Source organism: Astyanax mexicanus, chromosome 15 (assembly GCF_023375975.1).
Source record: "Astyanax mexicanus isolate ESR-SI-001 chromosome 15, AstMex3_surface, whole genome shotgun sequence".
Classification (NCBI taxonomy): Eukaryota; Metazoa; Chordata; class Actinopteri; order Characiformes; family Acestrorhamphidae; genus Astyanax; species Astyanax mexicanus.
The window spans coordinates 33,761,710-33,787,687 of NC_064422.1; the positions used below are offsets into that span (position 1 = coordinate 33,761,710).

The 25,978-nt window shown below is 36.5% G+C and overlaps 1 protein-coding gene across 2 annotated transcripts in view; it reads right to left on the reverse strand.

Moving 5' to 3' along the window:
• The window catches only part of grin2cb (glutamate receptor, ionotropic, N-methyl D-aspartate 2Cb), a 56,362-nt gene extending 31,496 nt beyond the window's left edge, over positions 1–24,866 (reverse strand). Inside the window, exons 1-3 of one of the 2 annotated variants that reach the window (XM_049464998.1) lie at positions 24,264–24,866; positions 23,311–23,604; positions 8,620–9,058 (exon numbers count right to left, since the gene is read on the reverse strand). In XM_049464998.1, coding sequence (XP_049320955.1) covers positions 8,620–9,042 — 423 coding nt within the window. In that variant the 5' untranslated portion in view covers positions 9,043–9,058; positions 23,311–23,604; positions 24,264–24,866. Of the gene's footprint in view, positions 1–8,619; positions 9,059–23,310 lie in introns of both variants that reach the window. The other variant, XM_007259363.4, reaches the window with a different exon arrangement.
• Positions 24,867–25,978: the final 1,112 nt, after the last annotated feature.

Consider the following 25,978-nt stretch of genomic DNA (forward strand, 5'->3'; position numbering starts at 1 on the left):
GACTATAACAGTACTTAACAATGGCCAAATCAACATAAGAAAGTTTTTATATAAATATACATATACACATAGCTGTCAAAAGAAAAAACATGTATCTCAGAAACAGAAACTTTACAGGAGAAAAATCTCTTCTGAACTTTAAATGGAAGTCAATATAAAAGAGTTTATTTTAAGTAATTTTGGAGCATTTTATTTGACAGTTGTTTTGTTTAAATGGCGATACAATATATTTATAGTAAGAATACATTAAACAATTCATAGTATGCATTTTATATCTGAATAAAAAGTGAAAGGAATATGCTACACGAGGCTGTGGGTTACAGTGTTTTTGCCAAAAATAAGACTGTATCCAGATGATGGAGAGGATTCTGTGGCATATGACATCCTATGGATAGATGTTTTATTTAGATTTATTTATCTATTTATTTATTTATTTATTTATTTATGCTGCTCACGTTCCTTAACCTGCATATCCTCATAGATCGAGCTGAAAAATTTCTCATGAAACAGCTTAAAACAGCCATCACAAACGCTCCTTTTCTTAGTTTGAATTTTACTATAGTATGTGGCAAGTGTGTTCCTGGGTTTACTTTCAGTCACATCATTGCCCAGCTCCTCTAAACACTGCCCTCACTTTGCTTGTCTAACATTAAGCCTTACCTGTCACTTATAACAATCAATATCTCTGGCTATGTAGACTCTAGCTGTGTTTTACATGTTTTGAGCCGTGTTACCTGTATTTTGACTACACTCTACTTTAATGACAATACGTTTTGAATTGACCAAAATAAAGCCACGGCTGCAGCCTGCCTCAACCCATTCATTATAACAGGTTCTGTTTTCTTTATTTGACCCAAATAAAGCCGTCTCTAATGCGTAAGCTGCATTATCATCATTCTGCCAGAATGTAAATACACATTTATACTGGCCTGCTGTTCTGGAGAGTAATTTAGCTATAATTTAAATATTTGAACTGTGTCACATTTGATTTAAGCACTTATTCACCTCATACGATACATTAAAAAAAAACAGTGAAATGAAATCCTTTGAGGGGACCACATACTGGTTCATAACATAATGACTGTAGTTCACAACATTAATTGCAGTGTTTTTATGCATATGCAGTGGAACTACTGTAGCTCAGTGTATATTCCTGCATCAGTATGAACGATTAACCTTGAACACTTTTCCAGTGTGAAACACAAGGACTGGCTTCTCAATACAAAGATAAATTGCTGGTGTATTGATCCTATCTGTGCCATTGCCACAAGTAGGTGTCTTGATTTATTACCCAGCTTTTGACCATTTTTCTTTTTGCTGTAATCCTTTTGAATAGATATACAATTTACCCTCAGTACCTGTTTGACAGTGAAACCGTGGAGTATGACACACTTCAATGTGTGTGGCAAGTCAAATATATACATAAAGCACAAGCATTTATAAACATTTGACTTTTTATTTATTCAGTTATGAGTAATTTTTAAATGCTTTAGTTAAATATTTTACGCTAAATCTATGAATTATTCAACAGTGTGTCCAGCTCACATAATGTATGAAATCCTAGAGTTAAATGTGTAACTGTATCTTTATACTCTTACAATCATTTAAATTATTAGAGAATTCAGTAAAAAAGAAAAAAAAAAGATCCCATTAACAATGAAAAAATATATATTTTTAACAGTATTATAGAAGAGCCACTTTTTCAAGTAGATGGTTCTTTGAAGAATTTTAAAGATTTTGTTGTTAATACGACGAGGAAAGCCTCATGTTGTAAAGATCATATTAAAAACATATTTTTACAGGTTTTGACTAGAACTTTACATCCAAACAAGAGCAATTTTGTCAAAACTGACTGGCTCCAAAAAGAGCCAGAACAAACCGGATTTGTTGTGTTCAATCAACTGGTCAATAATTTGTCTCTCTGTGTATCACTGGGAGATTAAAGGGGAGCCCTGAGAACCCCCTGCTGTGAAAACAATTAAGTCCTTCCAAAAATGAATCATATATCAAGCATTTTCCTCCCTTTCAGTTATTTTCAATACTATTTTATCAGTTATTTTAGTGACTCTAAATATATTTAACTTGTCTTCACATATAAGGAAATATTAGTCTAAATAAAGAACTTTAATTTTTTCATAAGGAAATTGTTCAAATAAGGAAAGAACAACAACATATGTATCCTAAAAGCTAGAAATGGTTGCTATGTGAGTGGTGAAATGGGAGAACTGAGAACCCTCTGCTGTGCAAACACTTGTGCATTTCTAACAAATAACCATTTTATACTTTTGAGAGAAGTAATTTATTTTATTTACTAAAGTTTAAGCTAAAACAATGTAAGCACATTCATGAATAAAGAAATATAAGTCTAAATAAAGCACTTTTTGTATACAAAGTTTTCAAAATTAAAATAGATGATATATGATTATTCCTTGAAAGGGCTCAATTATTGGCTCTATAAAAACAGACTGCTTCTTAATATAAAAAAATGTATAACTGCCGCAATTAGGTATTTAGTCAATCTTTAAATATTTAAACACAATAAAATCATGTTAACCTCTTTTTCAACCTACAAAGATTAAATATTCCCGTTCAAACACAACTGAGAAAAGGGGCTTCCTAAATATTTAAGAATAGAGTATGGCATTAAATTATGATTCATAAGACAGCGTCCTCTTGCCCTATACTGCCAACAGCACTTGACTTCACAGCACACAAGGTGGCTGAAAATGCAGAAGGGAGATTGAGGCACCTAATTAAGCGCCGACATGAGGAAAATAGGTGGAGGGGTGAAGAGTGTCAGGGGCTTGGAGACACTTTCCCAAGACTCCTCTCTGACAGGAGCCTGCGTGCACCCTGATAGGCTGATCCAGTGTCCTTCAGATAACTTCTGCAGCTTACCTAAAGTAGGCAAGCCGTGAGAGACAGAAGGGCTCAGAGTGTCAGGAGCTCTGGGAATCAGTGTTTTTCTTTTACCGCAACTTTTCCTCCTTGTAGGAAATAAAGAAAAAAAGATCACCCAGCTCGGCTCTACAGAGGCTGGCGCTCAGAGGACACCAATTAGTTGAAATGAAAGCACTGAACCCACACAACTAACAAGACCTGGAACCTTCTTTAGCAATCATGCTCATTTGAGAATTGGAAGCACTATTTTAAACTTCATTCCAGACGGACAGTATTGTGTTTGTGGGAAATGTGTGTTATATATATATATATATATATATATATATATATATATATATATATATTTGTGCCACATCTTTATTCGCTATGGATTCAGGACCAGCCTAACCTAGATGCTGTAGCACTATCCCTTATTCTCAGGCTTTGGTAAAAAAGAAAATCCTATACCAGATGTTTTTGAATTCTAGAGCATTCCTTTTTCCAGCAGGCTTTTCAGAATGACCATAATCTGAAACAGCTTATATGTTGGCATGGGGCTGCCATGTGTAGTGTACATTAGTGACTACTGTTTTGCTCTAGCACTGAATAAAGAGCAGATTTTGACATAAAGAACAGACTGCGCTGCAGGAAGGGGCAATTTCTGACCCCGGCCCTGGTAATCTACATGCTATGCTTTTCTCATAGGAGATTACTGGACTTCATTGTCTAATCCTCAATCTGGCAGGGAGGTTTACTACAGCCTATGAAATCTGCATGTATTTGCATTGTATGGCAACATGCATTTTTTAAATTGAATAAACAATCAGGCAGTTTGGATAAATAAATATTTTACCAACAGTTTAGTGAGGTTTTTTTTTTCTTATCTTAGTCATTATCTAAAAAGGAAAGCATTATCTAAATTGATCAAGAAAATGGTAGCTCAGGGGAATGGCTTGAGGATGCTCACACCTGTGTAGGTGGTAAGGTAGAACACTGCCCTGTGTGCTCAAGGCAAGTTCAAGCGAAGCATAATAGTAGCTAGCAGATCCACAGTGTCATGTCTATACCACAATAATGCCATTAAGAGCACTACCACCCACAGTAGACAGTACCGTGTGTGGTAATTATTGTGACCGGTGACTAAAAATGCAGCATTTTTTAGATTCCATGTGAAAAGGGTAAAGTTAGGGAACAGTTTTTACAAGAGAAGAGAAAGTTATTATGTATTTTGTGTTGATCATTTTTTCTTCAGATTTTTCTGCTGCTATTAAAAATCTATTGGCTTGACTGCTTAACAAATACACCGAACAAAACCTCGACTTTCCCTGAGGAATCAATATTCATTAAAAGACCAGAGGAAAGCGAAATTAGCCTAGTCTGTATTTTTTCAGGTTTTAGAATACAATAAAGAACTCTTATTTGTCAGCGTCTCCAGCCACAAATATCCTGATAGTGAAGATGTAAGCATATTCTGTGTCTTTCTGCTCCGACTTATTATGCTTCATTCATACTTATCTCCCATCATTCACATGTACAGAGAGAGCTTGAAGAGGGTTTGAAAAATGATGGCTGAGCAGGAAACCGCTCTCTTCTCTATCCAGTAGTGAAGATACTCATCGCTCCCACTGAATCCATTGTTTCTCATTTAGAGATATACATCTCCCTTCACTCTGTTTGCATAGCATGCCAAGATTTCCACCTGTGCAGTACCTGGTTCCTTTTTCCTCCCTCCCTGTACCAAATCACATACCCACACACACAGAAACACATAAATCAAATCATGTGGAGAATAAATGAGCATACAAATGGCATTTAAAGGCCTCAAAAACTGCTGCTGTAAAGTTGTACTTATTTAAAAATATTTTTTTTATTTTGTCTCTGTGGAAACTGGCAGTGGCTATATCAGGCTTGTTCCGTTCACACAATGTGTTTTAACCTATATATACAGTATATACACATACAGTATGTACAGTACATATGTGAAATGTGATTTACTGTGATGTAAAATATGTAAATGTACACTGACATGCTAAATGTCATGGGGCATATCACATATTATTAGCAACGTGTCCTATGACTTTTGTCATGCCCAAGGAAGCTAAACTGTGCTGGATATGTGTGTGAAGTTTTCTGCATTGAATATGGATGTGGTTTCCGCAGAGCCACATGTCTGTTCACATGGGAAAAATCTAGCCTGAATCCAATAGTCACAATAATTGCCACCACTGCTCTGCCCACTGTGGGTGGTAATGCCTCCTATTACATATTCTGTTCTATGACACGTGACACTGTGGATCAAAAAAGGTTAAATTCCCACACACCCTTAAAAGAACTTAACAGAACCCCCACCTTAGCACCAATAATTCACGTCACCTTGCCACGAGCATGCTCATTCAAAATATAACACCTGACAACTTGTACTTAAATGTGCAACCCCAAGCCATTCCCTGCGGTAACAGTTTAATAGCAATTTACACAACTTTAGGCATGTCACTGTAATATATAATACAATAATGTCATTTAAATACCCTAGTGAAAAAAGTAGATTAAAATATACTAAGCATTATTATAGTGTTCTATAGTGTTCTATAGTGTTCATGTAGCCACATTATTAATCAGCATATTTAAAGAGTGCTAAAATGGAACAACCTTTTATGTACTTATTTTACTTTAATTGTAAAAAAAAAAAGTACGAAAGTCCTATTTAAATTGTGCTAAGTGTACTTAACTATACTAAAATTGAACTATTTCAAATATACAGTACATAAGTAACATTTAAACATATTACTTCATGTATATAACCCCAATTTTTTTAAATATGCTTATAGTAAAATTATAATACATTTAATGAGTATTACAATTATATCACTATTATACACTGGGAACATTAGGAATGTACTAAGAATTCATGTTAAATATATTTACATTAGAGTACAAATATGCTTCTTGTTCCGGTCGTTTGTAAGTAGCACACTTTTTGTAAGTTTGTAAGTATACTGTACTACAATTTTTAGCATGTTACAAATTTACTTTACATTTTCTAAATTAGTAGCAGTAATTTAATTTACTTTCCTAAAAGTTACATGATACATTGTGCTTTAAGTGAACTACTGTAACAGTTATTTTTAACACACTTTGCTAACAAAAAACTGTGAATTTTACATTTTAAAAAGTATGATCAAAGTTTACTTTCACATATTTTATGAAAGCATAATATTAATGTACTTTTAATATATTTTGGTAACACTTTACTTGGATGGTTCATTTGATGGCCTTGTTGATGCTCAACTGACATTCAACTAACATTTAACTGAATGTCTATTAAACGAAATTGAACTGAAAGCTGAAAGTATATGATTCTCTATTGAATATAACTTTATGTCCAACTCTAATCCAAACTCTAATCTTAATATTTTAGGATTGGGTTTATGGTTAGATTTTAAGATTAGGTTAAGGTTAGGGTTAGGGTTAAGTGTAAAGTTAGATTTTAGGGTTAATTCATGGTTAAGGTTAGGGTTAGGTGTACAGTTAGGTTCTATTTTTAATTATTTACGTTTAACATAGGGTTAAGTCACATTTAATGGACATTCAATTCAGTGTTAGTTGAATGTAAGTTGAGCATCAACAAGGCCATAAAGTGGACCATCCAAGTAAAGTGTTACCGTTTATTTTAAGTAAGTACATACATCTTTTAGTAAATTTACAACATACTTAGACATTTCTCAATATGTTTTATGTTATGTTTTATGTTGTATGTTAAGTACAATTAAGTATATATTTTTTCACCAGGGTATAATGTTTAATCTGATTGCTATTTACAGTGTTAATTTATAAAATAAAACAGTATTGTGGCTTTAATGTCCATTACCAGGTATGCACTTCCATGTTCCCCTTTTACCAGTGGTCTGCACTGGTCACCCTCAGTAATTTTAAACATTAATGTCTACATTCATCATGTTTTTTTTTTATGGCAGCTGCATCCATTGAAAGCTACCTCTGAATTTCAGTCCTTTTCGTAAGAACATTTCCCTACATAAATCAATCGCCAGCAGAAAGTGGGACACAGAGCTCTGGGTGGGTGCTTATGATATTCATCATAATACCTATTGATTCAAAGACCTCACAAATCTCAACAGTTATATTTGGACTTTGACTGTTTCTCTAACATGCGGGAAAATGGCACTGCGAAAACGCAGATAACATTGATTAGGTCTGGACTCAATGTTTCAAATCAAAATGTGTGGCGCTGCATTCTAATTAATCTATGCTTTGGGCCTGAGGACTGATTCAGATTCAGATCAGCATCAGAAAGTTTATGACTGTGTATTACCAGGTTTTGTTTGCACAGTTTTCTGGAAGAAAAACACGTCAGATTTATTTTTATATTCCTGCTATTTTATACAGCACACCATCGAACAAGAACTTGACAGTTTTATAGGAAATAGGGCGCATATAAAGTTGCAGCTGCTTGACAGAATTAAAGAGAAATCTTGACTTGAACATGGAGGACACTGTGTTACTACATATTCGTTACTTCTAATGTACCACGGTACCCCATGACGTTAATGGGAGGTTCCTGAAGACTGATATTTTCTCTCTCAGAGCCTAATCAGTTGTGCACACCATGTGCAAATCACATCATCTCTACTACACATACCATATACATCATACTGTAGATGGCATGTGGATGGATAACTTCCAAAAGAAGCCTTATCCACATAAGATTGCAATTATTGGGGTATAAATATTAAAACTGATAAAAATCTTTATTAGCTGCACAGTAGGTAATTAATCATAATCTACCTATTATACATTACATTTATATACCTATTATACTATTATACATTACATTTCTTATAGCTCTGATAGCTTATAGCTAAATAGTCTAAAGTATTTAACCGTAACTAATCTTTATTAGTGAAAAAAAATTAATATATATATATATATATATATGCAATACACCCCAGAGCAAGTATTATTTGGGTGGTAGATCATCTCAGCACTGCAGTTAGACTAATATGGTGGTGGTGGCATGTTAGTAGTGTGTGCTGCACTAGTGTGTGTGTATGAGTCGATCAGACACAGCAGTGCTGCTGGAGTTTTTAAACATCTCAATACCACTGCTGGACTGAGAATGGTACACCAACCAGAAAAATCCAGCCATCAGTGTCCTGTAGGCATCGTCTTGTGAGCATCGTCCTGTGGGCAGTGTATAACTGCAAAATGCTCATTTTCCACTGACAAGGAACCAGAAGCGTTCTGACTCACAAACCTAATTTTGAACCGTTTGCTGCGTTTCCAGCAACAATAGTAGGTTCTGGAACCAGGAACTTTTGTTTCCAGCCGGAACTGAAAAATAACAGGTTCTATAGCACGGATCGTGACCGCTTCTTTTCACCGCCGCTTTGCTAAGTTTTGCCGGTTCCACTAAAACTGGTGGAAATGCAGACTGGTTCGCTGAAAAGCACCAGGGCACCTATAAGCCCAAATGGAACTGGATCAAGAACCAGAGCTTCTTTTTGGTGGAAAAGTGCTCAGTAAGTGCAAAAACAAGAAAGAGGAATTAAAATTATCGCTGATCTGTGTAAAAACTGTATATTTGAATGAGAATTATGCTTAACATTTAAACTAGTCTCAGTAGTATGATGCCACTACTGACTTGAGTTTGAGGAATCTGACATACATTCAAGCCAAGGACCTTCTGGAGGCCTTTCTTGCAAAGCCCGACTATAAAATTACCTTGTGAGGAATGACCAGAGCAGATCCTCCATTGATGCCCACTATAGGAATGGACGTCTGCGAGGAGATGAAGTCTAGGATTTGAGCCACGGCCTCTGAATCCACGTCATCCTCGAAGACCACACCATGGAGGTTCTCAGCAGCCATAGTCTGACAAAGGCGCAACAGCAGGACACTAGGGTTGGTATCGTTCACTAGTACTGTGACTGGGTTCACATCCAGGGGAAGGTCAAGGAAGTTCTCCCGGCTCAGACGACCCTTTATCTCACCCTGGTGGGAGGAGCCACTGAACACCACGGCCACATTAACTGTAGGTGGACTGAAGAGCGGGCGGCCATGGCAGTGCGGCGTGGCACTGAGCAACAGGAGGAGGAACAGGAGGAGCTGGAGAGAGGGACTCATACGCCCCCGGGGCATGGCCATTTCAGCCACCTACAGTCTATGGAAAGAGAGAGAGAGATAAAGAGAGAGAGAGAGAGAGAGAGAGGGAAAGAGAGAAAAAGAAATGTAGTCAGAAAACAGTAAAAAAAACTAATTCCATGATGAGTAACTTATTACTTAACATTACCCACTGCTTTGTAATGCCATATCAAAAAAAAAACTTGTTATGAAATGCTATTTCTGTAACTCATAATAATCCCTCAGTGCATGTGCTCTGGCCCTTAGCGCGTGTGTATGTGTGTGTGAGACACAACAGGCCATTAGCAGTCTGAGGAAGAAACATACTGAGAGCCCAGCGAGAGCTTCGCAGCTAAACCGTGCTCTCTCCACACTACCCAGTGACCACTCTTTGACTCCACTAACCTACAGATGGTGTCAGTCTGTGGCATAACCACCCAAAGAGAAAAGCATAATTTACAAGCCATGACCTGTTTTTTTTCTCTCTCTCATTCTGGCTCTGTTTGTCACTTGTTTTCTAAAGTGCCACTCTTAAATGTTACACGTACTCAGGGGTGCCACTAGAGACTTATGGAGAGAGGGGCTAAGCCCTCGGGGTCTAGAACAGACTTCTTCTAAGGAGAAATACAAAAAATGTCTACTTAAAATATCTGCACATCATGACTGTATGGTGTAGCGAAAAACATAAAAAGAATATGGCTAAAAACATGGTTACTATGACGCAGATCTGTCCACAGTATATAGTGTTAGATAAATAATGCAAGGTCACATGATATTACACTACTTGTTGTCTTGTAATCATGAATCTATTAGCAATTGTAGTTTGCATTTTACATTATTGTTTTTAAATATGTTTTATTTTCTGGTGTACAGTGAAGAAAATAAAACACACAGAAGAAAATAATGGAATCAGAACTACAGTGCTGGCACTCTCCAAAAACAGACATCAGACATTACAAATCATTGCTAAAATCCTTCAGTGCGAACCTGCCATCACTCTCCATCAGTGCTCTCTATCAACAACAGCATTTCAGTGCTGTCATTCTGCTTCAGCTTCTTCTGTTTGTGGGTAACTGTATTTTTTTTATTATTAAACTCATATTTAAGAAACTAAGGCTTAGATCAATCAAAACATTTTTGGTTGAACTAGCAAACTTTTCTCACCTGGCAAAAATAATACATATATACAGTACTGTATACTAACATTCACAGCAATGTCATAAACAGCATTATGATTTAATTTCATTGACATTAATTGGCATAATATAATGTTAAGCTGAAATAAATAAATAAAAAACTATAAATAAAGACAGAATGAATGATGTATGTAATTTAAACAGGTAAATAATGGCTTACTGATTCATTACCAGTAAACCAAGTATGAGCTCCCCCATCATGAATTATGAGCCGCAAAGACATTGCTGAGATTTTGTACTTGAAATAATAATGATGTGCATTTATTTAGAGTGCAGTAGGAAATGAATCAGGAGTTAACCCCCAATAAACCTGGTCCAGACATGCACCTGCACATATTAAATTTATTACAGGTTAGTTAAAACCAAAACAGACAGACAAACAGACAGCCAGACAGGAACAGAAAAAGATAGACAATATTATTCAATTTTTAGATATTTCCAGACCTCTTGAGTACAGCCTGTTTAACATTAAAGTGATGTAAACAGAAACTTTCCAGCAGAGTAAAGTAAGCTAAAAGGTCTCAACAAGCAGGAACTATGCCACAATCAAAAATAGAGTTCAACAGATTAAAGTTTCTGAGTCACAAAGTCATTCATACTTCAGCAAACCACAGTAAGAGCCATTATTATCCCCAAATAAAAAAACCTGAAACACTGAGGAGAATCTAGAGGTAAACACATGACAGAGGAATCAGGGGAAGGTGGACTGTGGTGAGTTAAACCTGTAAAGTTTGTGAAAGCAGGTGGAAGACCTGAGAGTCAGTAAGGTAAAAAAAAATCATTAATAATATTTGGGAAATTACTAACGGTCCTAAGGTTGATCACTAAATCTTTACCACTATGAATAAAAAGCTGCCCAGCTTCGTGTTATTGTTGTTGTTGTGTTTTTTTTTCTTTGGATGGATTTAAAATGCTTTCCGTGGGACGGTTATGAAGCAGGTGGTGTCCTGGTTGGGAGGGGTCAGTTTATCTTGAATTCATAAAAGTATTCAGTAGATCAGAGAGCACAGACTTTGTGTGGGTGGGCAGTTGTTGAAATGTCCCAGTGGAAAATGAAAGATGTGATGACTTTTAGTGATAATCTGGTGATTTTGGGTGATGTTTGCTTTTTATTTATTTGGGACAAAAGGTAAGTGTGTCAAGCCACCTTTTTGCTTCAGAAACGAGGTGATTTTGTAACATTGTCTGTTGTTATTTTCATACTCAGTGGAATTCAGTGATGGCAGGTTTCTAGTATAATTGATAGAGTGCACAGCTTAAGCTTTACCCCAGCTATTTATACAGAAGAATATACAGCACAGGCCAAAAGTTTGGACACATCTTCTCATTCAATGCATTTTCTTTATTTTCATGACTGTTTACATTGTAGATTCTCACTGAAGACATCAAAACTATGAATGAACACATGTGGAGTTTTATGTACTTAACAAAAAATGAGCTGACCTCCACAGTCACCGGACCTGAACCCAATCCAGATGGTTTGGGGTGAGCTGGAGCACAGAGTCAAGGCAAAGGGGCCACAAGTGCTAATAAACACCTCTGGGAACTCCTTCCTTCAAGACTGTGGGAAAACCATTTCAGGTGACCACCTCTTGAAGCTCATTGAGAGAATGATGCCAAGAGTGTGCAAAGCAGAAATCAGAGCAAAGGGTGGCTATTTTGAAGAAACAAGAATAAAATTCTTTTTATAGATATTTTACCTTTTTTTGTGAAGTACATAACGCCACATTTGTTCATTCATAGTTTTGATGCCTTCAGTGAGAATTTACAATGTAAATAGTCATTAAAATAAAAAAACACATTAAAAATAGAAGGTGTGTCCAAACTTTTGGCCTGTACTGTAGATATATGTAGAAAAATATTAGGTAAAATTAATATTATTTATTGTTGAACAAGCAGCAAGTGTATTGAGTCACTTGAAAATAAAACAGTATAAAAAAGTATAAAGGTTGTGATGTCACTGATGTCAAAGTTTACTTTATTAAAAGGGTTATGCCAAGATGACATGATGGACATGCTCAAAATGTTTCATTATTTAAAAAAAAAAAGTAAACATATATATATATGTATATATAACTGTGCTTTTTATGTACTTTACATAATTATTTAACCTGTAGGCATGGCATATAATAATAATTTGTTCATTCAGAGTAAATACAAAATATTGTTATACAGTGTTTGTATGAAATTAAATTGTTGACTTTGTCCCTTTTACTGAGTAATTTGTATTCTCAAAACTATTCGTCTTCTTTGCTTATATATGTATGAATTTGAATGAAATCCAGTGGGAGTGACAGGGCTGATTTAGCTGATTTAGCAGGGCTGTCTTACCTACATTTTATTTTTATTAATATTTTCATTATTTTTTCTGGGATTCTCTTAAGAATCCAATTTGGGGATCAGAGCCTGCATTAATGCAGAGATATTACAGCTAGACTTCTTGCTGAAACTGTGTGACCTTGTGTGCCGCTCCATGATGGCCTGAACTTTCAGTTTGTGTAAAGCCCTGGAGGAATGTGAAGAAACCAGGTGGCAAAAAGGTTTTTCATGTCTGAATGGTCATGTCTGAAACATCTGAACTCCATCAAGTCTCCATTTAAGAGGGCTTTTACGAAGTGTGACACTCTTCTGTTCAATGTACATTCATACACATTTGCAGTGATTTGCCTGATGAAATGATACTGTTCTGACCTGAAACGCTATTAGCAGATAAAGAGGAATCTGTTAATATTATTCACTGGACAGTGATGGGGTTCTAGAGCAGCAGTGCAGGACTGGCACCCTCTCAGAGTTTGCAGCAGTGGCAGTAACTTGTTTTCGACTGTGAGGGCAAACAGCATCGCAGCCTAATGAGATGCGCCTGATTTAGAATCTTAAAGGTTACTCCCATCCATCCATGCCAACATTTTACAAGTGCAACCACATAACCTATTAAGCTATCAGAGCAGCTCCAACATGCAGTTAAATTATTCCGGGTGATATATATATATCTATGCCAGTTAACAGTTTTGTGATATTATACCCAGTAATGGGAGCCTTCACTACAAGAACGAATGTAACTGTGGTCACCAGTATTAACACGTCCTCGTTTAGTCTGAGATCACAAGATGTTTCCAGTTGAGATGAAGCAGATGGTTGAGGAGGCAGAATGATGTATGCTCTGCTCAAAAGAGCAAAAAAACAAAAGCAAGCCTGCCAAGAACAACCTCAGACACATAGAGCGTCAGAACCACGTCTCTAATTCATCTAATGATCAGAAAGTCTCTGTAATTTCAATTAGTAAAGTGAACGCAGTTTCAAGCTGTGCTGAGCGAACACATGCTACCCCTCTATTTGCTGTATAATTTACAGTGCAATTTACAGTTTTATGCAATGATAATATTGAATTAATTTGTTTTTGTGTGTTTTCAAAGTACATACAAAGGCACTTTGAAGTGAAAACGTTATTTGGTGTTACAACCATTAAAAAAAGGTTCTAAATAAATAAGGACAATAGTATTGGGACAACTACACAATAAACCAGGCATTTTATGATATCCCATTCTAAATCTCTATGCATTAATATGAAGCTGGTTCCTCTGTGCCACTCTACCAGCAGGTGTAGAATTATGTAGTTATTGACTTTTATGTATTATATCACTCATCCAGGGCCAGCCACAGGTCAAATACAATGGGGAGTCTTCAGAAATGTATTGAAATGTAGAAAAGTATTTTGTTATTTAATCAAAATATATTTTACCACCTCTTACGATGAACCTATACAATGTGATTGTTCCTACAAGACAGTGCCACAATAGACAAATAGACACTACAAGCAAAACTGACATGTATGCCAATTCTCGACATGAACATCACACAATATATACACAAATAAAGCAAGAATACAAAACACTACAAATCACCAAATTAGCTGTATCAGAAAAGCAGCTACAAATCAACTAGTTTAAGCTTACCTTAACAAACAGTAAAGTTGAAATATTGCCTTGAAATTAATTGTTTGTTGTCCATGGTTTAAACTTTTGGCCAGTGCTATAAAGTTTCACTGTGGTGCCCCAGTCTAGTCATAAGGACCCGCCCACTATCATCAAAGCATCTATCAGCTTCAACAGTACAAATCATGAATTTGCTTGATTGTTACCAATATTGTTTTACTTTAATGTGTTTGGGAAACAAAGCTGTGGGAAATACTACCAACTGCTTTAGTCAACAAGTTAACTTATTTAAAAATGAATGGTTTATTATTGGTATATTTTTAGGCATTAGGTATATCAAGGCAATTTGACACTTTTGTCCCCTTTTGGAATCACCTGCTCTGTCCTTGAAACTCAGAGACTCCGCTCTGTAACTTTACATGGTGGAACACTTTATAGATGAGTTGCTGTTGTTCCTAAATTCTTCTACTTTTCAATAACGCCACTAATAGATGAAGGTGGATTCAAGAGGAAAGAAATTTCACCAGCTCTCTTACTATTACTGTACCACATTGTAATTATGATGCTACACATCTACAAGAATGGAATGGAGTAAATTCAATTATTAAAAGGTGTATCCCAATAATTTGGTCCATATAGTGTATAAAAAAGATTTTCAATGCAACCATTGTTTTTGGGCCAGATGTATTTATTTATTATACACTGCCTGGTAAGGTCACTCACACTAATATTTTGTTAGACCTCCTTTAGCTTTGATTGCGGTATGCGTTTGCTGAGGCATTCTTTCGCTAATATTCTGCAATGTCACAAGATTTATTTCAATCCAGTGTTGCATTAATTTTTTTTATCAAGATCTTGCAGCAGCATTGATGATTGGTGGACAAAGTCTTCTCCAGCACATCCCAAAGATTCTCAATGAGGTTAAGGTCTGGACTCTGTGGTGAACTCTCTCTCAATCCATGTGTGAAAATGATGATCTCACTCTCCCTGAACCCTGAACTCTTTCACAGTTCCAGCCCCATGAAACCTGACATTGTTATCTTGGAATATGCCCATGTCATCAGGGAAGAAAAAAAATCCATTGATGGAATAACCTGGTCTATATTCAGTATATTCAGGTAGTCAGCTGACCTCATTCTTTCAGTATATACTGTTGCTGTACCTAGACCTGCAGACCAACTGCAGCATCAACCCCACATCATTTACTTAGTTAAATCCAGGTAGCGACTTTTTTTTTGGTCAGGCAGTGTACATTTGATCACCTTTATTATGGACACTATGGTCATATCAATAATATAAATATTGTTAATCTGATTCTTTTGAAAATGTCTCAGACCTTGTAAATCAGACCTAAAAGATGCTACTTTATGGCCCTAGTAATCATAAAATTGGCCTTTTTAGGCAAATTCTCTTATCTCCATAGTGTTTGGAAGGGAAGTAAGTAGGTCAAATCACTAGCCAATAGGTGTTAATGCTTGTCTTAGTACTAGTATGGACATCACTAACAGATTTGTATCATTAGTCATATAAATGATACCTACATTTGATTTGTTGTAAAAGATTGGATCTTAAAGTTATAATGTGAAAACAGAAAAACTCCCTCTAGTGGGGGATGATTTGACTTGCCACTCATGTGTGTGTGTGTGTGTGTGTGTGTGTGTGTGTGTGTGTGTGTGTTTCTTCATGTTTGATGTTTGTGTTTGCTTACAGTAGATCCACACAGTCAATAAAACACCTGCATCCCTGCTCTGATGGAAGCCAAGAATACACACACACACACACACACACACACACACACACACACTACGCTTCCCAAAGTGTTGCTGAAGGTAATATATTCATATGGCCCTCATTTTCAGCACGTTGGATATGCCGTTGATGTGGAGATCTTCTCTTGTTTGCTATCTAATTTCCTCTGATCTCCTTTCAGCTCAACACTTTCATGTGTGTTTGATCATAGGTGCTCCGGACAATGGACCTCACACAGCTAGAGCATTTGTCCTGCTGATGAGACACTTGTATAAGATAAGAAAAAAACATGAAACCAGGGGTTTTTATTTACTAAGCCATGCTACTTTTATCTACTCCACAATTTTAATTACAACTTGAATGTTAAGGGGAATATTATCAATTTTCTTACAAAATGCTCTATTATTTAGTGTTCAAGATGAAAACAAATTCAGTGAACATGGTTTAATGTAAAATGCTATATTCTTATAATACCAACTCAGTCTTTTTATACAGTGCAAGTGACTTGAAGCACGAGTCACAGTGTCAATAAATCAAATACAGCCATTTAATTTCATATTAGCCTTAAACACAGACAAGTCACAGTACACAATATTACTGTTACACCTCAGCCCATGTTTGTCCTGTGTTTTTCCCTCTTTTGGTTTTCTGTGCTCCTGCCCTGTTTTCCTGTCTTGTGTTTCCAGCCATGTGCTTTTTTGAGCACATGGCATTGTTTTGTTATTGTTCTGTCTCCGCCCTAGCCCTGCCCAAGCCATTAGTGTTGTCACCTTGTGTCTCATTTGTAACTCCGCCCCCTCATTACCTCCACAGGTGTCCCTAGTGTGTGCCTGTGTGTATATATACCTCATGTTATCCTTTGTTCTCTGTCGCGCTTTTTGTTTGACCTTGTCCCGTTTGTTTGTTTTTTTGGTCTACAGTTCTGGTTTGTTATCTTTATAGTGTTTTGTTCCTTGCTTCTCAAGACCTAGTTTATCTTTTGTTTTATAGTCTTTAAGTGTTTACTTTAAGTGTTTTCTTTGTCTCAGTTTTTGGTTTGCTTTTTTTGTTATGTCTAAAAATAAATATGACTTGCATTTGCATCCGGCCTCCTCCTCCATGTTACAATTACACTCACAGTCTGAGCATAGAGGACACTTTGTAGTTCACTGCATACTTTATTAACCTACTTTCACCTAGTTTTTCTGTTTTTCAATGTTCAGGACCATATAGAACCACTTTACATTCCTTCCACAAGATAGAGCAGCCAGTAAGAAGTGTCTAATAGAGTGGACAGTGAGTGGACACAGTGTTAAAAAACTCCAGCAGCACTGCTGCATCGAAACACTTATACTAGCACAACTTACACTACTAACACACCACCTTAATGTCAGTTTCACTGCCAAAATAACTATTGTAATCTTTTATATTTCTTTTTCATTAAACACCATAGCCCCTTAATATAATATATTTCTGTGATTTGGCTTTTAGAGGGTTTAAAGCCTTAGGCTGTCCAGTTTCTAGCACCACCACTGTTAACTATATTATCTGAATTCAGAATAAGGCATTTTCTGTTTAACCACTTTTAATGACTGTGTACATGAATTATGAGTTTGCTAATTTTTTAATGTTTCTAACAAATGCAGTACATCTCTTTCACATCTCTTTGAGTGCATGACACAAGCATGTTTCAGTTCACTGAAAACACATTCAGCAAAATGGAGGAAATGTTTAAAAACCACACTGCTGGACATTAATTCAATATAGGTCAACATATCTTTTTAAAAGGGGATTTAAATTTGAATTGATTGATTATTGATATTTGTTATTGATTATTGATATTATTGAATTTGAATGCTATTTATGAGAAGATGTACTGTAATACATTTTTGTAAACTAAGAAAATACTTAGTTATTGTTTTTTTTTACAAAACAATATTTGAAATTGAATAGTAATAAAACTAATAACACTGCTCTTCATAATTTTGATTCTCTTTAAACAGGCCATACTTTCTATTTTTTTGTTTGGACAAAAAAAAACTACTTTAGTTCAATTCAACATGAAATTTACAACCACTCTTTCTCTTTTGGAATTAATTTAAAATTCCTACATCCATAAGAACAATACAATCTGCTGTAGGCTGCATAGGTGGTATGTATATATCTGTTGGTTTGTGGTATTGTGGCAACCATCACTAGAGTCTGTGAGCTTATGTGTGTGTGCGTGTGTGCTGAGAACACAGGAAGGAAGGCATGTCATGGTGTATCCCATCATGGCCCTTTATTCATGCCAAACTGTGGTTTATAACTGTAAATGCTGTTCTGACTCAAAACAGGCAATTTTTGCACTTTATGGGCCACATGGTATGGGGAGTTAATTGTACATTATACATAATATTTTAACAATGTTATATGTTATATATTAAAGTGTAAAATAATTTATCAATGTAACAACATTTAATTAAATGTTATTTTGGACCATGTATATAATGGCCCATTTAAATGAAATGTTGATTGAAAAGAAAGTCAAACACAACTAAAAGAGAGTGCAACCATTTGTGACACTAAAGGGCTGCAGAACATTTGTTTAAGCTATCAGTACATGTAGGCTTAACAGCACTATTTCAGCCTGAGGCAGAGTTTTCACACAGGGTGCGTCACTAAGCCTGCAATTACTGAAAGCCTACTGTACATACATTCAGCCTTTCAGCGCCTCGGTATGGCTGGGCTATACCGAGCATGAATATATTTTCACTTTTTTACTCTGTGATTGCCCTCCTGTCTTTCACTCTGACTCTCCGTTCACAGACTAGCGCCGCACATCCCGGAGAAGAGGAAGCTGTGGGAGAAAGACGGGCGCTCTCAGAAAGCAGAAAACCACCGTCATGTCTCTTTCAGATGTTAGGATTTTCTGGATGTACAGAGTAACACAGCAACATCACCCATCACACACTATAATCCCTATATAAATAATCACTGGTAATGACATTGTCATGGTACAACACCAGCTGTGGGTGCCAGCTGCCCACATAACATGTAATTCAATAAAGGAAAGGAAAAGTTGCATCATTTTGCGTCAGGGGATGCATTCTCAACATAAATACATGCATAAATAAGTAGAACATACATTTTCATCACAATAGTTCATAAGAAAGCTAAACATTTAGGTGAAATATTGCAGGCACAAGGCATGTTTGACCACAGCAAATACAAAACAAATCTAGAGTAATACCATAAGACACTTTCTGTACAGTACTGGGTAAATTAACAGAATGTTTTATTCATTATAAATTTCCTACAGTACTGCTAGCTGTATTATGTAGCTACATTGCTAGTGTAGAAATCCTATAGTAGACTGTAACAAAGCTAATGATATAGGAAGGTTCTGTTTTAACAGTAAAATCTCGCAAGACACCCAGTTATATCAGAAATTAAAGAGAAAAACAATGAAAGGGAAAGTGATGCATCTAAATTTGCCAGCAAGTAAGAGGTGGGTGAGGTGGCTTATCTGTTTTGGCTATATGAACATGAACATTCTAATTTAAAAGGGTGTCCAGCAACTTTGAACTTACCCTGTGGTTAAGTATCTAGAGTTAATTAAACATTCTGTAGTAAACCAGATTACAGGAATAAAAGTAATGTTGAAATTCTACAGTAAACTAGTAGAGTAAAAAGTATAAAATCTATATTAAGCCTATATTAAACTCCTCCGTTGTAACTATATTACCATATTTTTTGTATTATTAGGCGCACTTAAAATAGCACTGCTGGAGCAGCATTAGCATTACCCGCTAAACGCTAGTTAGCTCTTTTGCTATTCAGAGGTAAGTATGTCGAACTGTAGCCTGCACATTTACCATGTTAAAACAAGCTATGTGGGACAACTTGCTTACCGAAACACTTTCTTAGTGTACCACTTTCTGGCTAGCCTTAGTGGAAAGCTGGAATTCTAAGCTTACTGTAAATAAATGGAAGTGTTTTACTCACCCAAATGAACAGTTTTTAGGAGAAAAATCTGTGTAGGTTAAAATCCAGTGCTCGTTTGACTTATATAAATAATGCACCATATAATCTGGTGCGCCTTGTATATGAAAATAGACCAGAACATAGACGTATATTAATAGTGCACCTTATAATCCGGTGCGCCTTATAATGTGAAAAATATAGTAATATATAATATAATATAATATATATATGTGTTTTACAGTGAAATATTGTATAGGTACTAAAATAACTATAGGCTACTATTTATAAAAAACACATTCAGTGAACTACACTAACTATACTGTGTTTAAAAAATTGTACAATAACTACAAGAAAAGCCAGATACGATCAATATTAACATTATTAATCATTATTTCTGGTACCGACAGCATGTGAATGGAGGAATGTTAAAAGCCCACACAACTTTACAATAGAATGTCTCATCCCTCTGCCACCCACTATCAGACCTTGCTCAAACCCAGATAATTCATGTTGTCTTGCCATTAGCACATGATAACACCTCACAACATATATAAGAGTAAGCATCCCCAAGCCATTCCCTGAAATAACTCTTGATACATACCTGATAAATGATCAGGTTATATACTGCTCTACCTTTTGGCTTTTTAGTGTGCAGCCTCACTCTCAACAATAAAACTAAAACAGGTGTGGTCGTACCCAAACCGTGCCATGAAGTAAAAGTTTATCATGATCAGTTTTTGTCATGTCAGTGTACTATGAGTGTTATAGTGATACTGCAGGAAGTAAATGACCTGACCAACTTTTTTTTGCCACTTTCTAGTAATTTATAGCCCTTCTGTTGACTGTAGCAGCTCGACAAGGTATGAAAATCTAAAATACAATCTATGACACATCAAAACCAAGGTGTGCCGTAGATTCCTTTAGGAGCAATAAGTTATATAGGCACTTTCTAAATGGAGTCTAAAATGGACTGTAACATCTGTAACTAAAACTTGACCAGAGCAGTAAAAGTAGATGGTGGTCTGTCTCATGCTGGCCAGATGGAGGTAGACAAGTAGTGCTGAGGGAGACGAAGTGTTACATTAGCACCAAATTAACATCTCACTGGGTCTGTCAGCACATGTGTTTCTAGAGTGTTGGGCAATGATAGATTTAGCCTCTTCTTTGCATTGAGCATCACAGTTCTGCTGGATGCATCTGTTTCCAATAGGGAAAATGCTTAATGAAAGTGAATTACAGTTGGGGATTTGGTGCCGTTCTTTAATGATTTCCCCCGAGCGCGTGACTCATAAACAAATTCGGCGAAATACTGTATTTATCAGGCTGATTTTTGCATGAGTTAAGCCCGTCCCCAGTGAAATGTAATGTGGTTTTGTATGATTGATTGGTCTGCTTGGCATGGGATATAAGCTGTCTCGGATGCTTTTGGACTGCAATCATACTGAAAGAGAGAGGGATCGAGATAAGACCCCTTTTAAGCCATGGTCATGAAGGTCATTGTAGAATGCCATCATGCAGATGTCACTGGTTGCTTTAGCCATAAATTGAGCATCTACTGTATATATATATATATATATATATATATATATATATATATATATATATATATATATATATATATATATATATATATATATCACTGTTGGTACACATGAGTTTTTATACAAGCTTATGACAATCATTATCACAGTCAAGCTATTATGTATGCCATTTAATGTATTACAAATGCATTCATAATGCACTACGAATACAGGATTCATAGGAAGTGTTATCAAACAAAACTATGTACACACACAAACATTAATTCAGCCCATGAAATGCCATACACTACCCCAGTCAGCCACAGTCTGTGATTTCTGACCCCTTCTATCATTCCAATACGGGTCACACTTTCCTCTAGCCCTTTAATATTCCTCTCAAAACTCTTCCTTTTCTGACGCTATACATTTTTAACAATGATCCAAGGTGAGTCATATTCACACTCATCATACAGCAAGCTAAGTACTCTATTTTTTAATATTTAGACTTGTAGAATATTAGGCCATGTGCAAGACTCTGCATAGCCATTAGAAATGGCCAGCTTTAATGTTAGTATTAAAATGTCATCATCATTTTTATATCAGCTGTATAGCAGTAATCACGTAAGCAGGCTCTAACTATGATACATTACACACACTCCAAACACTTGAGAGTGGACATTAACTGATGATAATATTTTGCTGCCTTTCTCCTCTGGGGGAAGCTGAGAGGGGCATCTGGAGACAATAAAGGTCCTCTTACACTCAACACACGTGCTGTGTTCACAAACACACACACACACACACACATATAGACACTCACATGGATGAATGCACAAACACATATATTGTCTCACTTGCTTAGAGATGTACATGTGCACTATTCAACTGTGCGTCATATTTTTTACATCTACATACAGTACGTACATGCATCTACAATTTGTTAGTCTTGATATGGTTTGGAAATCCTATGAAATCAATGCATCCTAAGTACTAATCTTGAGTTATTGAATCTGCAGAGTCTCCTTCTCTCATATGACCTTGGTTGGTTTACTAGGTTGGGCTGCATGCTTGCTAAAAAAAAAAAAAAAAAAAAAAAACTTGTTAAAGAGTGTGATTATAGTCTAACGTCATCAGTGTAATTCATTGGGATTAATGCATTCCCATTACATTGCCAGCATTTCTCTGTTACCTTCACACCAACATTTTTTTTTTAAGAATTGTAAGAATTATCCTCAAACCAGTCAAATAGAGTTACAACGTCTCCGATCTCTGCTTTTGCAACAGCCAACTCACTCTGCTGCCCCTCCCTCTTCCTAATTGCATTCCTTCACATAAGACTTTCTCTGACTGTAACTAATCCTTACACAGAAAGATACGCTCCAGATACATAAGACTGTCTGTCTCTGTTCACATATTGACAGATGTCTGTTACGCACAGAGTAACAAAGTAGATATCTGTAGAGCCTATAAATCAGCGACACTGACATATTGATGTATGCATATTAATGTAAACTACTGACTGCTTGCGAAATGCATGTTTCAAGTTCATATACATGGCTATAATTGACAATATTGCTCCACAGGTAAGTCAGGTAAGTGCCGCTCTATTTGTTGAAGAGACTGATTTGCTTCGGCACTCCTTTTTAGGAATAATATAAGGCTACTGATTGAACTACAGTCTCTCAGACAGCAGCACACCTGTTAACCACTACAGGCTCAGACAGTCAGCAATGCATTTCCTGTTAAAACCCAAGAAAATCTTAATCTCTCTCTCTTTTTATCTCTCTCTCTCTCTGTTCAAAGAGCAGGTACAATAGTGAAAGCAGTGACAAGTGAACTAGATTAGATTATACCCAGACACAGGTCCAGCCGGAGCATCCCAAATAAAGAGCTAGGATCACTGTGTGTTGCTCTCCATGACCCAGACAGATAAAGCGAGAGTATTCTTACCTGTGCCGGTTGGATGCATCCGAGCCTGACCTCGAGCAGTTCATTCTTTGACTGCGTGTCTCCGCTGTCCCCCTTCTCCGTCTCCCCTCCTTCGTCTTCTCCTCTTTTGGCCTCTCTCTCACTCTCTCTCTCGTACTCCCTCTCCCTCACTCACTTCTTCACTCACAGCACTCTCCTTCTTCTTCTTCTTCTTCTTCTTCTTCGCAGTTTCTCTGAGTCTCAGTGGACGTGGAGTAGCTGAGGGGTGATGCCACTGGAATGCCTACATCCTTGGCATATAGGGTCAAGTCGCGTCTGGTGATGGTAGGGAGACGAGAAGGAGAAAAGGACGAGAGGAAGAAGAAGGTGAGAGAAGTGTCCCAAAACAAGGAGTGATGCTGTTGGCAGCTTTACTGCCTCGTGACGGCAGTGCGAGGCATCTGGAGGATTGCAGTTGCGATTTCTGACTGGGAAAAGGTGTGAGTGCAGGTGGGGAACTGAGCAGAGCTGAGCATGGAAATTCCCTGCCAGAAGTGTGTATGAGTGTGTACGTGTGAGCGAGAGTGAGACTGGATTTGTGAATGTGTGTCAGGTTGTATTCTTGGAGTATACACAGGTCTTAACACCACAGTTTAGTGTAGTGTTTGGAACAATGTTAATTTATACAAAAGAGAGAAAGAGACAAATGTTTACAGACCTTTTTTTGTTCTATTGAACATTTGAATCTGTTATAGTATATTAAAATTCTATATGTTTTTTATTGCAATAACAATATAAAATCAAATATATATCAGTGTTGTTTTATTTTACAATGAAAATAGTTTTCTAAAAAAAAATCTTAATATATTGTGATATTATTGTAGTGTCATATCGCCCACCCCTAAAACACTGAATGTTTGATCTGATTGTGTGCATGTGTGTGTGTGTGTGTGTTTGTATATCAGCATATGGAAAGAAAATGTGTGTAAACTCACGTGTTAAACCTTCATCTTCAATTAGCTTCTAAATCCATAGCCGCTATCTGCTTCACTGCAAGCAACCTACTTGTCCAGCCTTGAGGAACAATAATGATAAAATGAGAAGAAGCCTGAAAAAAGGGAAAAAATGCAACAGCTGATAAAAAAGATGGCAAGAATGAGAGAAGTCCCCAAGTGCAACCTTTTCCACGGCAAATTCTACTGTCTTTCTGGTGGTTTTGAAGAACACATCCACATAGATGCAGGTATTTGCTTTTGGCAAAGCAAAAAAGTTTATGTCTTGTTTTCTTTTATTTTTCCATCAACTTTGTAAATTCTTCTTTTAAAAAATCCAAGAAGTTTGCTTTAAAAAAAGAAAGAGTCTTGTATCTTCTGATAAAGTGACTGTAGTGCACCTTTCCCCTTTCCCCCAGGGCTCGGACTCCAGTGGTTCAGTCTCAGGAGCAGTTCCGGGAGCAGTGATGGAAATCCATAAACGGAGCAGCAGCAGCAGCAGGTTGTGAAGTTTTCTGTATGTGTCCAGCTTCCGTGGTGGACGTGCTTCAGTGGCCTGTCAGAGATGTAAAGGTGCACTCATGCATGCCGCTCTCCATGCCATGGCACCACAAAGCCTTCTGAGCCCTAATCATGATGCTGTACGGATTTATCCTCCCTCACATATCTCCCTCCCTCCTTCCTCACTATCACTCTCCCTCTCCCTCTCTCCTACTACACGGTATGTCTCAGCCCCTCCCCAGCATCAATTCTTTACTGCTCTCATTACTATAGCCTGCTCCCTGTACTCACCTTATCAGATTTTTTTCCATTCATTCTTATCTGTGTTCTTGCTTATAGCTCTCTCTCTCTCTCTGAGTTTCTTGTAATCAATTTTTTTCATTCTTTCTTTTTTACTTCCTCTGCCACACGTTTTAAACCTCTTGGCTTTGTTGTGAAGAGTTCATCTGAAGGACGAGCTTTTCTGCCACTCTCAGGTCCTCCATTCCAGTGATGGAGGAATTTTCTTTAATTTGTCTCTTTCTATCCCTCTACCATCAGCCCAAAACATCCTCTATCCTGTTGACTTTGCCTGCTCTTGAGGTCCTGGATGTCTCAAGCCTGTGACAGATGTACTTTAGTCTTTATTTATTTATATATTTTTTTCTTGTTGTTGAAATCCAATCTTAATTTTTTCAGACCTGCTGTAGACATTGGATATCGCCAAAACAACTAAAAACAACACTAATTTAAAGGACCTATTTTGGTCTTTCATAATAATTATGTCACCAACTTATCATAAAATTTATTGTAAATCCAATGTGTGACTATTCTGAATAATTTGGGGATCTTTAATAGGGTGTTAATGCAATAATTGCTATTATTTTATAAGTGTTAGGGCAACAGGCCTACGCCCATATAATACAAGACAGGATTGTCCTCAATTTTATCTACTGTCTAATGCAAATATTGTCACATTTTGAAATATAATTCACTATCCAGTTTGTGCAGTTAATTAGTTTAAAGAGCACTTTACACATAAGCCCCACTTATTCACTACTTTTAAATGAGGCAAAATACAAAGAAGCCAATCCACAAACCAAGGTCATTAACATATATCTGTCTTACAGGCATTGTAAAAAAAAAAAATGAGAGGATTGGAAAATGTAAAAAAATGTAATGCACACACACACACACACACACACACACTGGCAAGAAAATGAAAAAACAATCCAATT